At 42.1% G+C, this 16,775-nt stretch overlaps 1 protein-coding gene across 1 annotated transcript in view; it reads right to left on the bottom strand.

Moving 5' to 3' along the window:
- BAZ2B (bromodomain adjacent to zinc finger domain 2B) overlaps positions 1-16,775 on the bottom strand; it is a 259,702-nt gene that overhangs the window by 112,689 nt on the left and 130,238 nt on the right. Inside the window, 1 exon segment of the mRNA XM_048486766.1 lies at positions 1,096-1,254. Within this exon segment, the coding sequence (XP_048342723.1) occupies positions 1,096-1,252 (157 nt within the window). The 5' untranslated portion in view covers positions 1,253-1,254.

The following is a 16,775-nucleotide window of genomic DNA, read 5'->3' as shown; positions in this document are numbered from 1 at the left end:
AAGAAAGGCCTATCATGATTGGGATAATGTTATTTTGTACACTAAAAGCCAAATGGACTTTTATCTCTTGCACTGAAGGCAATTTGGGACATTGCAGAAAGCAGAGACATATCTATAGAACATGCCCCAATTCACAAATCTGAACACAGCAATGTGTTTAGGAGGAGGGGCATGGGGGCGATTTTCTGCCTCCCCGGGGCGAAATGGCCGCAGCCCGAGGACATTTGACCCCCCTATGTCCCCCTGGATGGTACACCCCTGGCAGCAAGTGTGGCCCCCTCAACACATGCAGGCACTCCAAGAGGCTTTAATGTTCAACAGGACAATTGCACAGGTAAGATATGTAAGCTTCGGATATGTATAAGGCTTATTTAATTTCTCCTTCAGGCATGGTAGCAAAACAAAGACAGGAGGTTCAAAAATATTTCTCATTTACTGTAGCTGCCTTTTTAATATTCTAAAGGACCATCCTTTGGCTGGCAGGAATCAGGGTGATTGCAACCAATCACATGGATGGTTGGTGCCTCTATAGGGTCTATGGCCCATTTGATCTGCACTAGCTCGGTAGCAGATGCTTGCAAGACCCAGAAGTCTTGTGAGAGTGGGAAGAGGTTGCTTTTTGTTCCAGACCGTGCACCACACAGGAATGGTCTGCAGATGCCAGTTCCTCATGCTGCCTATAGAGCTGCAACTTCATACCCTGTTTAGAGATGACATCTTATCCTGTTCTGATTTTTGATTGTCTGTGACTTTAAAGTGTGTAAGCCACATTGAGTCCCATGTTTCAGGTGAAAAATAGCACATAAATATGCTAAATAAATAATACATAAAAATGACTACAGTATTCATACAGTATTCATGCCTTCCTTATTCAGCAAGGCATCAATTTCAGTATCCTGGACAGGTGCCTTTTGCTATACTTGGTCGATTTTTCCCCATACAACTAGTTACAGAATACTTTTTTTAAAAAAGAAGAAGGTCCTATTGACCAGCTCCAAGATATGCAAATTTTCCAAATAAAGCTCACCAATACAAGCAAACTATATCAATCAAGCAAACCACAGTGAGCAATGTCATCAATAAGGCAATATTTACCACAGGTGTTGATTGTGGAGCTAAGTGATGCAGCTCCAGTGGAAAGGCCACCTTTGGAAACTGCCAAAACAACAGAAGATGTTGAGGATGCAGGAGATGTTGCAGCTGTAGTAGAGGAGGCTGTCGCTGTCGATGTTAACCGCTCTCCAGACTCCATATCTACAAGAGAAAATGATATATTTAATATTTGCAGTGACCAGAGAGTCAAGAAACGGAGTTCCCCTATTCAGTTTCTTGTTCTTTCAAATACAGGTTCAGGCTCCAAGGCCTACATTCATATAACAGAGTGGAATTTGACTGCTGTGTGCTTGTAATGCAGCAAAGATCTGACCATTAGAACTGATAAGGGACAAGGTGTTAGGAGTAAAGGAGTAAGGTCTCAAGCTTGACTCCCTAGGTCACCAAGGTCACGGAATCACAGTGCCACATTCCAACTAATTAAACTAATTAAATTATTGCTGTGGAATCATTAGAGGAGAGGATTTATGGCTCCAGAATAAATCCTCCCTTGTTATTTCATTCTGACCCCTAAGGTCATTTGGGTACCAATTGAGTCGTGTGATTGCTCTAGATCACCAAGCATGGATTTGATAGATTATTGGCCCCTGACCACCTCAAATTTTCTGCCCATAAAGTTTAGCTATTCAGTGTGCTTCTTGGTATCTTTCGCTATGGATCTTGACAAACATGTTCTTGGTGCCTGGCATTTTGGCTCCCTCCCATCTCGGTATTCCTGATCTGGATGGAGGGGGCTTTGTGAAGTGAAGGATTACTGACAGAAACATCTTGCTTTTTGCTTTGTTATTTTGAACCAATGCTCTTTTACTGTGTAGATATTCTATGCTGCTTTAGATTTTTATTATTGGATTTTTCACTGCTAATGTTCTTAGAGCCAACGTGGTGCAGTGGTTAAGAGCAGTGGATTTCAATCTGGATAAAGGGGTTTGATGTCCCACTCCTCCACATGAGCGGTAGATTCTTATCTGATGAACTGGATTTGTTTCCCCACTTCTACATTCCTGTTTGGTGACCTTGGGCTAGTTTGGTGACCTTGGGCTAGTTCTCTCAGAACTCTTCCGTTGTGGAGAGAAGAAGGGAAAGGAGTTCGTAAGCTGCCTTGAGTCTCCTTATAGGAGAGAAAGGTGGGGTATAAATTTTCTTCTTTTGATTGAATTCTTGCATATTTTTAATAAATTTCCTTTAATCATTCAGATGGCTTCAATCTAAAATCAAGGACTCTTGTGGCTACATCCTCCAGGTTAATTAGCTTTGTGAAACTCACTCTGCAGAGGTCTGCCTCGCAGGGGTGACTCTCTTAATTGTACTCCAAGGAATGTGAGAAATTTGCCCGTTGGCTTCTGACTGTTGGGACAGACAAAAGAGATGGTGGAAGATACTGAAGTTGGGGTTGTGGATTCAGATCTCAGTGTTTGTTTTGACCCTCCCTCGGGGAGGGTGGCTCTTAGAATACAGCTACATCAGGGGTGTCAAACTCGTGGCCCTCCAGATGTTCATGAACTACAATTCCCATCTGTCCCTCCCAACATGAGCATTGGCGATACTGGCAAGGGCTGATGGGAATTGTAGTTCATGAACATCTGGAGGGCCGCGAGTTTGACACCTGTGAGCTACATCTTTACAGAGAGGTGCAAAGGGTTATCAAAAGCGTATTCATTATTTCAATACACATTTCTAGGTACAGAATGAAAATGACACCAACAAAACCTGAACTAGCAGAGCAATTCTTAACAGAATCAAGCCCTTCTAAGACATCCAAGCCAAGTGAGTGGGCTCTAAAGGATGTAACTCTTGTTTTGGATTGCATAGGAAGAAACTGTGGGGCACAGTGATATCCTTCTTGTTCAGTTGCCAATACAGTTCTTGCCCCAAACTAGTCAGCTACATGTATAGCCAAACATACAATACTTGCTGCTGTGCTCTGTCTTCCTCTGATTCCCCAACAGACAATCTGAGCTGTCAACCAGACAGTATTAAAAATGTTTCATGGGAGACAGGGGAAGAACTCTTAGAAAAACTAAGCGTCCCTGGCTTAGAACCTAAAGTTAGATTGGACCCACACAAGCATTTCAGTAGGCACAAGGATGTCCATCCATGCAGCAGGCTCCCTCATCCCTATTCGCCCACTAGCCCAAAATACATTCCTAATCCTGTTATTTCAGGAGTGGGAAGGTGAGGAAATTGTGCTTCATCTGGGGCAAAATTGTTTTGGATCCAAACTAGGATAATTGTGTACAAACTCTGAAATATTCTCCCATCTGTACATTTTAACAGTAATGCAAATTTGTAAGTTATTTCATCTTTAACATTTAAATTTATAGGAAGTTGCATTTACCTAGATGTCTGAACTTGGATGTCATAGCTCAGGGGACAATGAAGGCATCCAAAATCAGGAAGCTTTCTACTGTACCACATGTACCAAAAAGGAAGGAGGGAGGGAACAGGCTCATGAGACATATTCCTGCCTGTCACAAACAGAAATCTGTTGTGAAATCCGAATGTGGTTTATATGGTTTAGGCTCAGAGGACTAATTTAAAATGAAATAGAATGAGATTTATGTTTCTATTTTTTTTATAGAGGAGATCAGGGGAGAATGGAGCTGGTACTGGAAAATATTGAGCTACCTCCCCCCCTCCCCCCAATAATACCTCGTGGATTATATACTGAATCATGAAAATAAACTTTAATACAATTACGTAGATCAATGTAACTACAATACTATCTGTAGTGTCAGCTATTGTATGGCGAGACAGAGACATAAGAATTTTGTTTTTAACTTAAGGCAAACCCTTAATTGTGCTCACTTAGTTCATTATGCCAAACCGCAGCAGATGGCTGACACTGTAAGAGATAATCCCTGAAAGAGCCATTAGTGAGGATCAGCAATAATTAGGCTGCAACCCCAAAGGTTCATGAGACAAAATAAAAAGTATCAATAAACATACAGCTCTCCTATGAAAAGCAACAAGTGGGGGTTTTTTTTGTTTTTTTTCACTAACGCACAGCCAGAGAACAGTCAGATCTAAGTAAAATTAAAAGGGTTGCGAAAGGCAGACCAAACTTTTCTAATGATTCCCCCCTTCCCCATTTTCTAGGTTTTAGTTTTTATTCTCTAGCATGATAAAAAAAATTCTATATTGTGTACAGTAGCATTTGAAAAGAATACGACTACCCAGTTGAAATACAAAGGCTGGACTGCAAGCCATTTCCTAAATAGCTAGCAAAAGGCTTCTCTTTCTTTTTACTAACTGCTGTATAAATATTTCAAGGCTAACTGAAATGCACTCAAGCAAACCAATAAATAAATTATGTATTTCATAAAACAAACATTCCAATCAAATTAAAAACTGCACACTCTTGAGTAAGACGAATGCACAGAGGGGAAATGGTACCATCATAATTTTGGCTTTCTTTATATATATTTTTAAAGTCAGACAAGTTCACTGAAGGAAGTATTGGCTTCTATGTTAAGAAACGGGGTCTCATAAGACTGGATACATTCATGTGTCTATCATGTGTAACATTCCAATCATCAAACAACCCTCAACATCAAGTTCAATTAAATATATGGCTATGGAGCTCTGGCCAATTAATACAAAAACAAATATTGCTTACTTTTTAATTATAAATGCTTCCCCAAATTAGCTATCCTGAAACTAGTGGGGCCCGGCCACGCGTTGCTGTGACAATTGACCTTCTCATCACAGTCTGCAACCCACACAGATGTCCATGCAGGTCCAATGATCCCCAGTATAGCCTTTTGGGGTGGTCAAATGGAAGCCCTCTTTCCCTTTTCAATGCACATTGTTATATGGTGGTGTCTTGTTTTTTTAATATAAGGTAACCCTTTCCATTCCACAACGGAACTGTCCAGAGTGCGAATCCCGCTGTCCATGAGACTGGTTGACACGCACATACCTGGCTTGGGTAAGGCAGAACTGGGGCAAGGAGGCTATCCCAGTCAGGCAGCAGAGGCAGGCTGGTGAGGCACTCAGATCGAGGCCAGCTCTCTGGGTTCTTAAAGGGCCATGTGCAAAAGAAGCAGAGCCAGTAGTGTTGATTCGCCCCCACCCCGCAGATTTTCTTAGAAGAAAAAGGCAAACTCCAGCTCGCTTTTAGTAAAAGAGAGCTGTGGCGAATATGGGTGAGGAAGTTGGTAAGTGGTGGTTGGCTGTGAGGGAGGGCAGAGTGAGGTGTGTGAGGATAAGCTGGATGTGTATGAGAGTATGTGTGTTGTGTGGTAGCAGTGAGTGAGGCACAGAGAGTGAAAGTTACCTGCGTGTGAGGGGGGGAACCCCACCTGACTTCTCACATGGCAAAGTGTGTATGTGTTTCACTTCCACTCGTATTACCTAACAGTATTACCTATTTACTGTTTTCAATGCTCATCTCTGGCCATCTGCGTGAACATTCTAAGGGCATACCAACCCCACATGCTGCACAAACATTCTAAGGGTGACAGTTAAACCAGCCAGCTTCATGGCCTGGTGCGCCAGGAAAAAGAAGTTTTACCTGGCTCAGGTATGGACTTTCGGTGATTTGAAGGTTCGATTACTTGCCCACAACAGGGAGAAACGTCATGTGAAAATTTGGGGGCGATCCGTCCAGCCGTTTTGGCGTTAGGGCATCAGTAACAAGAACACTGTTAGCTTTTTATATATATATAGAAGACAATCTGAAAGCAGAAAACTGTGGTATGGGGAAAGGGTAGTAGGATAGTTTTCTGCAAAATACGCTAGCTTTGTACATGCATGGTTTATTTAATGTGGAAGTATTCAACCATGCAGCATCCCATCTGAAATGGTTCAGCCCACAAATAGTTTCACTACTACAGCTAGCTGCTCCTAGGTCAAAAAGGCTATAAATCAGAAGTCAAATCTGGCCAATTATTTTCTGTAGGCTTGCACGCAGATAATCATATTTATTTATCAAGGTCTCATTTTTTATCCAATCGCTGAAAAAGAATTCCAATTTTTTAAAATAAAATTTCATTAGTAGCTTGATTCTCCACAATTTCTTCATATTATACATTTTTCACATTTCACATTTTTCACATTTAAGTACCTTCAGGACCTTTCAGTTCAATTATCACCCACAGACAAAAGCATTTCAGAGAGAAAGATAGAAGATATGAACTCTGCTATGTCTTGTGGGCAAGATGGTTTGGTTGCTATGGGGTTCTGGGGGAGTGCAATCCCTCTGGCCCTGCTGCAGGGCCATTTGTAGAGTCCCCAACCTGTGCAGTCTTCTTTTAGGGAACAGTATAGTGGTGCCCCAGTGTTGCACTGGCCACAATGGAGGGGCGGTGGGTCAATGCTCTCTCTCATCTGCTTTGCATGCAGAAAGTCCAGATGCAGAAAGCCCTAGGAAAGCCCTTTGCATGCAGAAAGCCCTAGGATCACCTGTTAAAAGGAGCAGGTAACTGATGATGTGACAGATCTTTACCTGGGATGCCAAAGTGCCACAGTCAATAGACCAGTGATGGCAAACCTTTTTGAGATCAAGTGCCCAAATAGCAACCCAAAACCCACTTATTTATTGCAAAGTGCCGACAATTTAATCTGAATACTGAGGTTTTAGTTTAGAAAAAATGGTTGGCTCCGAGGCGCGTGTTACTCGGGAGTAAGCTTGGTGAAGCAACCATGCAACACTTTGAACGGGTCGTGCCCAGTGGCCCAGGCCAACCTATATGTGCGTGGGGGGGAGGGGCTGATTTTCTGCCCACCACATGACGAACTCTGTGCGCGCGTGCCCACAGAGAGGGCTCTGAGTGCCACCTCCGGCACGCGTGCCATAGGTTCGCCACCACTGCAATAGACAATATGCTTGGTGGCCATAGACTTTTATTGTTTTTGTCATTCTACTGAATTTTAAACATTTGGTATTTTTAGATCACCCACTTTTTAATATGCTCTTCTATGTCAATTCTAACACTACAGGTGAGTGGGAAATGTGACTCATGCATCCTGTCAGTGAGAAAATCCAGCATTAAATGGGAGAAGACACACAGTTCTAACACTTTGAATTTCAAATGTGCAAAGAACTCACTTGGGTATGAAGCTTTATTATAATTTTACTAACATTGTTTCAAAGAATGTGCTACAAAAAAAATCTCAAAATACAAAGAAAGATGTCAAACACTATCTCTGCATTTGCTGAGGAGAACGATGGCAGTCATTATGCATATTTGTCCAAGATTATTTTATATTGTTTGCCTGTTCCACTTAAAATTTGTCCCATGATTCTTTGTCAAATTAAACATACTAAATATGCAATTTAGATGGGATAAAATGTCTGTTTGGTTGCTTTGTACACACTCAAAACATCTTAGGCCACTGGAGCATGGGATTACCAGATCTATATTATTTTGTATTCCAAATGCAACCTATAATGATGTAGTTCAGCTTCAGTGATTCTGAATCTATTCCAGATTGGGATGACACTGAGAGGATTTTTGCTATGCCTTTGGGCATCCTGTGTCATTTTCTATCTCACAAAAAGGGTGTCCATATTCCCAAGGGGGAAAATAGGGAGGATTCTGCCATATATATATATTATTTTGCCAAGTCACATCTGACTTATGGCGACCCCTGGTGGAGTTTTCAAAGCAAGAGATGTGTAGAAGTGGTTTGTCATTGCCTGTCTCTGCATCATGACCCCAGCGTTCCTTGGAATATTTGACCCTAGTTAGCTTCCAAGATCTGATGAGATTAGGCTAGCCTGGGCTATCCAGGGCAGGACAGGGTCAGATTAACTTTAATTTAGAGTCAAAATAGATACATACAGAAGAACACAGTTTAAATTTAAGTAAGCTAAGTCGTCTCAATCTAGAAATGTTCTTAACAGAGCACAATCTAAACAAATTTAACAATGTATTCCTAACCAATGTATTCAAAATCAGAGTTACACCTTTCTAAATCTATTGAAAAAGAAATACATCTTACTGTATTGGCAAAGGTTTTCATGGCAGGAATCAACTGGCTGTTGTGGGTTTTCTGAGCTGTGTGGCTGTGGTCTGGTAATTCTTGCTGCTAACATTTCACTCACATCTACGGCTGGCATGTTCAAATGCATGTCACAGTAAAATGTGTTTCTCTCACTGTGCCACATAGAGAAACACATCTTACATGCCTCTGAAGATGCCAGCCATAGATGTGGACAAACATTAGGAAACAAAACTATCAGACCACGGCCACACAGCTCAGAAACCCCACAACAGCCAGCCACAACTCTGCTCAGAATGGCACTGTTAATCTGTTCTGTCCCATTTATATGCTGTCCCAATTAATGCTTTTGCATCTTGTTCTACAGAATTACTCAAGGCAGCTAACCCCACTGTTTTGCCAAACAAGTTCATGCCAGCAAATGGGGGCATTTCTGGGCTGAAGGGCTCAGGAAGCCAACTAAAGCTGGCCCTAGGAACACCCCTTCCAGTATCAGCACAGGCCTCTGTGCCAAAGAAGTGCTGCGGCTGCACGGGGACATCGCATTACCGCGCAGCTCCTCAACCCTAGCATAAAGGCACCTATGCTGGCATAAGTGGAATTTAGGCCAGTGCCAGAATCGCGCTGCCTTCTGGGTGATTTTACCCACACACCCCTTTTTGGTTTGCACCGAAAGACAACAATATAAAGGCATTAAAATCAAAATATGAATACTGGTTCTGGTTCTGGTAGGCAAACTCACTAGGCCTCTGAGGGCTAACTGCGGGCAACTTCCTGCCATTCTGCAAACTTCCCAGTAGGCTGCAGCTGGGCACAGCTAAAACCCGAAGGCGGGCCCGGATAGTACCTGGGCTCTTTTTCTGTCCTTATTGGCAGAGGCATTGGACACAACTGATGCCTCTCTCATTTCCCTTACCTTTCCCAAGGATTGGGGGAGTTGCACTTACTCCACAGGGTTGAGAAGCAGGGGAGGCTAATTTTCTGCAGCGGCTCATCCAGTGGACTGTGCAAGCTATAGGGGCTTTCCCCACTACAGAAGGGAGCTAAGGTCGACTCGGTTCCCTTCAGTGGAGGACGATTCCAGGCTGTCCCCACAGCAACTGAGTTGGCCCCCTGGAACCGAGCTAAGTGGGCAGGATCATCTTGGTGCCTGTTTCGCTCCTCGATCGTGATTGGAGCTTGTGTTACGGCGGGAAACGGGAGCGTTCTTTTTTTTTTTACAGTTTTTACAGTTTACAGTTACATGCGCTTTCTGCCCACCCACACGCACTCTCCTCCCGTTCTGCGTATGCCACAAAAGCGGCTCGTGATTGGTTGAACGGATGAGGTGTCGTTTCGATGCTTCCCCACTTCGAAGCCTCGAAGCGGTATCGACCTTGTTCCGGCAGAAAAGTGTAGTTCATAACTGCGACAAGGATGTCGCAGTTCTGAGGGGAGGGGAACTGAGACAAAACAATGTTGAGCTTGGTGGCAGTGGGGATTCACTGCAAGTGTGGCTTGTGGGAGTCTATCAATGGCTACCAGAAGCAGGAAGATTGCAGGAACAGTCTCTGACCCACGCTCCCCGGCAATTGATAGAAAGAGGCACAGCACCTCAGGTAAAGAAGGGACTAGATATCCATCATAACTGGTAAGTTGCCCGCAGTTAGCCCTCAGAGGCCTAGTGAGTTTGCCAGTGGCACCAGAGAGGGAAGCCAAGAGTGGCAGCTGACGATGTTCACTGCAGAGGACGGTGTGAGATCTGTAGTGGGAAAAGCAAGAAGAGGCAGAGGAACAAAACCCACCAGACCATGGCCACACAGCCCGGAAAAACCACCAGAACCAGTTGAATCCGGCAGTGAAAGCCTTCGACAAAATATGAATAGTTCCAAAGGATACACACACAACTAGTCAATAAAAACAACTCTGGTCTCTAGCATCATTGCTAGGCAGGATAGGAGTCACTGGAAAACAATGCACTTACACACCCCAAATCCTCACAGCTAAACAGCCCAGAATGATGCAACGGTGAAAGTATTAAAAGCCACTGACAAATTCAAAAGTACCAACAGGGACACACTACCCATCAACTGACTGTCAAAGAACATTAGTCAACCAAGGTCCTATAACTAAGGTCATAAGCCACACTTAATTTCAGTGAAACAAACCATATACATAGCAATTGTGTATTTGTTTAAAATATTTGTCTGGTACCTTATCTCCTTATATGAGTGGCAAGATATAAATTAAAATTCCTTTGCTGATTTGAATCCATATATCAAGACCCAGAGGTCTTTGAGTAGCCATAACTGAATCTAGTCCTACCAAAACAGGATAACTGGAAACACAAGGAATTGGTATCAGATGGAAACGGGCTGAAATGTAGCAAGAACAGTCATGTAGACCTGATCTGTCCAGAGATCAGTTCATACTATGGTTGCCAGAACTCCCACTATATTGGGAAACCTCCCACCAATCACTGCCATTATTCAATGGCACTCTGAATTACGAGGAAGGAAAAAAACACACCATTGTCCTCTGTGCTGAAATGTTACTTCTGGGTGCAACCTGGAAGTGACTGCGGATAACATACCCCACATCCCTGCCTGCAACCCTTCTGCTGGATGTCAGGCATTGTTTGACAACTCTGGTTCATACTCTGTTGAGGTAAGAGGAGTATCCTAGGCCTCTGACGAGCTGCCTAGACCTGATCACAGGCCAGTATTATGTTTTACTTGGTATGACAAAAGAATTCCAAGATTTGAGAAGGTACAATTCCAGATAGCTCAAGAAACTAGGTCCTTTCAAACCATCTGTCTGCCTCTTGGAAGTGAACTGATGGTCAACAAAAATGCCCTTGCAATAGCAGACGACTCATATTGCAGCACTGAAAAGATAAATGCTCACCTCCACAAATCAATGGATTGAGAACCGTACAACTTTATCAACATTTGAACACATAGTGTATCGAGTACAACTACATGTGGACTTATTTTTAGACATTTGGAAATTTTAAATAGAAACTTAGATGTAAATCTGCCACCACTATTATATTACTTAATATATACTTTTTTCTTTTTTTATTAGGTGTTGAATTTTGAGCGTTTTTTAAAATAATTTTAATGTTTTTGAAAGAAAAAAGAAAAAGAAAACAAAAAATAACTAAAATGAAGTAAACAAAATAAATAAAAATAAAATAAAAATAGAAAGGTGTAAGGCTCTGTCTTTGGATGGTTAAAAGTTTTGGGAATTGATGCATGCTGCTACCAACATTAGAGCCCTCCGGGGATTGGGCGGTATACCAAATTAAATAAATAAATAAATAAATAAATAAATAAAACATTATTTGCAGCTATAGATACTAGTACTTATCTCAAAGAAGTCTCTTTTTCAAATACCCTTCTTTGCTCAAGTAGCTGATTAAAAGGAACATGAACAATCTAACCTTATGCCTTTCTATTTAAATTTGTTGAAATATTGCCCAGTCCTCTGCCATCATTTTAGTAGTAAGCCAAGCTTATTTCCAGGATTGCACAGGCATTAAAGATGTGTTATGAATTCTGCATTTATTCTGAAAAGTTACTTTAAAGAAACAGCTTGCCTGCCTGCCCTTGGCATACTTAGCAGCCGCCGCCATGTGATTTGAATTAAAATAAAGATTGTTTCATTGAAAATGACCCACACATATATACACTCACAGTAAGATAACTCTGAAAACTCTGAACATTTTTTTATTTTTGCAAAAACAAATGAAAAAACCCCACCCAGTTTTCACTGTAGAATTGTGGATTCCTATGATGAACTCTTAGTAATAATTCTTTTTTTAAAAAAACTGTCCTAGTTTTCCAGTGTGTCACATATCTGTACTTATTACAAAGGTGTAGCATCAGGTTCTTTGTTTTATCTGCTTGTTCCTTCAGGCAAGTATGTTCAACAGTACCAACATTAGGAACCAGTCCTTCCGCTCTGTAAGAATTCACGAGGGCTTGAGACACAAGAGAATGGTTGGACCAAGCATTAGCAGTGCTTTCGTATCATGGCTACTTCTCTTATTGTAAATCGTGATGCAACCGTGTATTTTTTTTTTCTTCGTTGCTAGAAGAATAGGGCGGGAGGTGCAGGATGATTAGAAAGGCGAAACCTCTGGAGAAATATGAGCTAAATGTCACAACACATCTCTACCCTTGCACAATAGACCCTGACTCTGAGGCTCATGTGGCTGTCTTCTGAGAACAAGAATTACAGGTAATTAATTTTATTCCTTGACACGGTGTCTTCATAATTGGCATAATGGGAAATGAAATGCATAAAAGCGACTGGAAGATATTTAATGAAGTTTTAGTAAAACATATTACATTTCAAGTTTGCCAAAGAGTTGAAGAGTATGCTTACTCTTATGTAGGGTGATCTGGCTATTATATAGGGTGATCTGGCTATTCATATTTTACTTCTATTCCATCCCTTTGAGCTAGAGACTGCCACGGAAAGCACCATCATTGTGTGAAATATGTGGGTGTTTAAAACCTGAAATCAGAAAAAGATATCATGGCAAGGAAGAACCTAATAATCTTTTCACAGTTGAGCACTTTCCTTCACATTTTGATAGCCTGGTAGAAAACTGAAGGACCATGAAAATAACATGGGATGTCCGTTCAGAGAAGATGGCAGGTGACATGCCATTGAATATTCCCACATATTTTGTAGACTGAACAGCCTACTAGCTTTGCCCAGCGAACTAATAGTACAGTGGCGTAGGAAGGACCATCTACTACTGTACCATCATCTTGTTAATCAAACAACTGAACAACCTCATAGGAATCTGACAGCCAGTGTGAGGCAGGAGTTAGAGTGTCAGGCTAGAGAATCTGGCACACCCAGTTCCCACTCGACCAGAGAAGCTTGCTAGGTGACCCCGGGCCAGTCACTCTCTCCAGATCTTACTTATCTCATGTATGAAATGGAAGAGGGAGGACCAATTTTGTAACCCACTTGGGGTTCCCAATGCAACAAAAAAAGTGTATAAATATAAATAAATAGAAATTAAAACTATTTGGGGAAATCTGTCATATAGGAAAAAAATGCTTGTAGCTATAGTTCAAAAGCTTAGTTTAGTTTGTTTATTATTATTATGGCCTTTAGGCCAGTCAATAATTTAAAGTCAGAATAGTTCAAAAGATGATTTGCTTAACTGTTCAAGGCAGCTGAAGTTACTATAATTACAACAATGCAACTGAATACCTGAAATTCAATTGCTCACTTTGGGGTAGCCCCATTGAAAGTAAAGAGTTCTTTGATGTACTTTTATAATTACATGGAATATTTTTCATGCTTGTGCCTTTGGATTTTGATTAAAATGTTTATTATATAAAAATCAGATACAATCCAATAAAACATCAGCCCACACCAAAAGCCTTAATTAAAGTCTTAAACTGGTGCTAAAATTAAAATAATGTGTAGCAGTGGAAAGGTCCACCAAGTCCCAGCTGACTTATGCCGACCCCATAGGGTTTTCAAGGCAAGAGACACGCAGAGATGGTTTGCCGTTGCCTGCCTCCACATGAGTTGAGATAGTTCAGAGAGACCTGTGACTGGCCCAAAGTCACCCAGAAGGCTTCATGTGAAGGAGTGGGGAATCAAACTCAGTAGCTGAGGCAACATCTGTCTAGGAATAGGGAGCTTTTACTTAAAAGAAACTTACTTAAAATATATAGAGAGCTCTTACTTAAAAGAAACTCTCACATCAGTATTATCTTTACCTCTGAAGGGAGGGGCCTGCCCTGACCTTTAACACAGATGCGAAAGTTTGGACAGTTAGGAAGTGCATCAGTTCAGAGGTGGAGCAAGGGGAAACTGCGCCCGGGCCTTCGTGCACGCTGCGCCCCCTGCCGCAGTGTCGCCCACCCCGGAACGCCCCACCATGCCCCCTTGATGGCCCGACCACACTTCTGCCGCTGCTCCACCTGAGGCATCGTGCCCCCCTGCCCTGTGGGTCCGACACCACTACATTAGTTATTCTGATTCCTAACCATTTAAGGCCCTAAAGGTCAAAAACAACATCCCGCCAATCTTTTAGAACAGGAAAAATATTCTGAAATCAGTGTGCCCCAGATATTAATCTAGCTTCTTTATCTTGAAACAGCTGAAGTTTCTGAACAGTTTTCAAGGTTAACCTCATGTAAACCTTGCTACAATAATCCAATCTAGATACTGCAAGACCACAGATAACTTAGGACAAGCTGTCCCTGGGGTGGTAAAACTTGTTGCTGTTAAAAGACTGGGAGTAATCTGTTAATGGTGCTTGGCACACAGTTTTTCTTCAAACCTGAAGGGTCCCCCAAGTTTACAGGGAAATCTCAGTTCAGTGTCAATGTTGCCCCAATCCATGGATTCAGATATCTGCACATAGGATGTCACTATTAGATATAAAGATGTAACTCGTGGAAAGCACCACTGCTATCACCTGTTTCTCCAAAACCTACTGGATCAAGAATTATCTCCCCACACAACAGTGACCCCACACCACAAAATATCTCATCTCCCTGCAAAAATGATCCTCCAATTCTCTGGATTCAATTGCAGTTTATAACTTCAATCATTTAACAGACACCGGTTGAGGAATGAAGCAGCCAAGAATGGCAACTACATCTTGATTTCCTGTTTTCTTTCTCCAATGACACACAGTACAATTTACCTCATGCCCTAATATAACTGTGCTGTCCTTCTCCTTCTTTCCTTTTCATTGGCTGATGCTTGCAGGGGAAGGGAAAACCCTCTACATCGAGACCTCTGAATATAGGGTATATTGTAACTCATTACAGAAGGAAACAAGCAGAGGGCTTCTATTTTAGGCAGCAGATTCATGTTTCTTATGATTTTTTTTAGCTCAACCTTGGAGAGGAAATGGATGTTTGGACCAAATGAGGTGAGGACACTTCAAAATCAGCCGCACTGCTCAAAAAAAAAAAAAAAAAGGTCGCATGTGTCTTTTCCCTCATTTATTTATGCAATCAAATCACTGGCTGAACGGAGCAATAGGGATGTTATCTCAGTGTAACCAACTGTTTGAAATGTGCAAAAAATTCCACACATTAAAAATAGCTATAACCAAAATATATTAGCAAAGCTTTCACCTGCATATTCCATTTTATGTCCAATCTTTGCCTCAGAAAACGAGGAAGTGGTGGTTTTAAGCATTTATATCTCTAAACAACTCTTCTGTGTCCATATTCCATAGGATTATTCCCTTTTAGAAGTTCCAAACATATGGATTCATTTCCCATTTTTATATTAATGTAAATGTTTGAACATTTTCAGCTAGGAAAACTGGCACTCAATTCCAGGATTGTCCATGCCTACAGAATATGAATTTTCCAAAACTGGCCTTACTGATTATTATCTGCACACAGAATTGACATTGAAGCTGCTGATATGTTAATTTTTCTTTACAAAAATCAGTAGCAGTGCTGTCGAATAGACAGACTGTGAGTGTTGCTATTGAGATGATTAAAAACTGATAGTTTACAGGACTGCTTTATTAAAATACACTTACACCCCGTTTTTCCAAACCTTTTCACATCCTTCAGCCTGCTGCATTTTCAGGTACATGTGACCATCTCTTCCTAGGTCTAGGCTTGTTCTGCCCTGCTTTTCCGAAGTCCTTCTACGGAATCTGCATGCTAGGGGTGCCAGGCCTCTCCCCACAACCCCTTAGAGCAGTGGTTCTCAACCTGGGGGTTGGGACCCCTTTGGGGGTCGAACGACCCTTTCACAGGGGTCGTCTAAGACTCTCTGCATCAGTGTTCTCCATCTGTAAAATGGATAAATGTTAGGGTTGGGGGTCACCACAACATGAGGAACTATATTAAAGGGTCACGGAATTAGGAAGGTTGAGAACCACTGCCTTAGAGGATTATCATGTCTGACCTAAAAGTGGTGTAACTTCTGCATGTTGCTCCAGGAATACTTCAAATCTCCTTTGATAAATTCCTAGTGTGGAAATCAAAAGGTGTATTGCTTATCGGCGAGACGCCATTTCTCTGCACTTTTTTCTCCCGCTGTAAATGTTAGTGGCTGTGGAAAAGAAAGCACAGCGGTGGGAGATCCCCTGTTGCAAATGGATATATTATTGTATTCATTTACAATGTGTCTTCTTGCTGGGACCCAAGATAAATGATAAGTATGACAAAAACTTTCAGCCAGTCGAATTACAGAATGTGACGATATCAGGCAACTAGTGAGAGCATTACAAGACATAATAACATTTAAGGCTGTCATTAATAACATAAGGTTGTCATTCCCTGCTGGGGCCGCAGGACTTTCTGCTCCAAGTCCCCTCTCCGGATACCATTCAATTAGTCAATGATGACTTACCTGAGGCCAGAGAGAGGTTGATATTGATTCAATGACATCATCACATCACCACTGATTCTGGGTCTGCGCTGGTATTTGGGCAAACTCTATGGTAAAAAAAAGGCTTCTACCATCATCAGGGCCGGAGAGAGGGGGAACTGCGCCCTGTCACACCCCTGCCCGACCCCAGAATGGCCCCACACTGGCGTGCGCCCAGAACAGCCCCTTGACACTACGCCACTGACTATCATTGATGCTACTACCAGGGGAAAGGCCCTTCACAGTAAGTATCCAATGGACCGTTCTCCTGGAGGTGGAGGCCATCTTGCATGGGACCTCCCAGAGCAGTGTCCCAAAGGTTGGGTGGGTCATCAACAGTCCCCAAGGAC

This window comes from Sphaerodactylus townsendi, linkage group LG02, assembly GCF_021028975.2.
Source record: "Sphaerodactylus townsendi isolate TG3544 linkage group LG02, MPM_Stown_v2.3, whole genome shotgun sequence".
In the NCBI taxonomy this organism is placed as follows: domain Eukaryota; kingdom Metazoa; phylum Chordata; class Lepidosauria; order Squamata; family Sphaerodactylidae; genus Sphaerodactylus; species Sphaerodactylus townsendi.
Note: the sequence above shows the minus strand (reverse complement) of the source record. Positions and strands in the feature narration are given on the sequence as shown.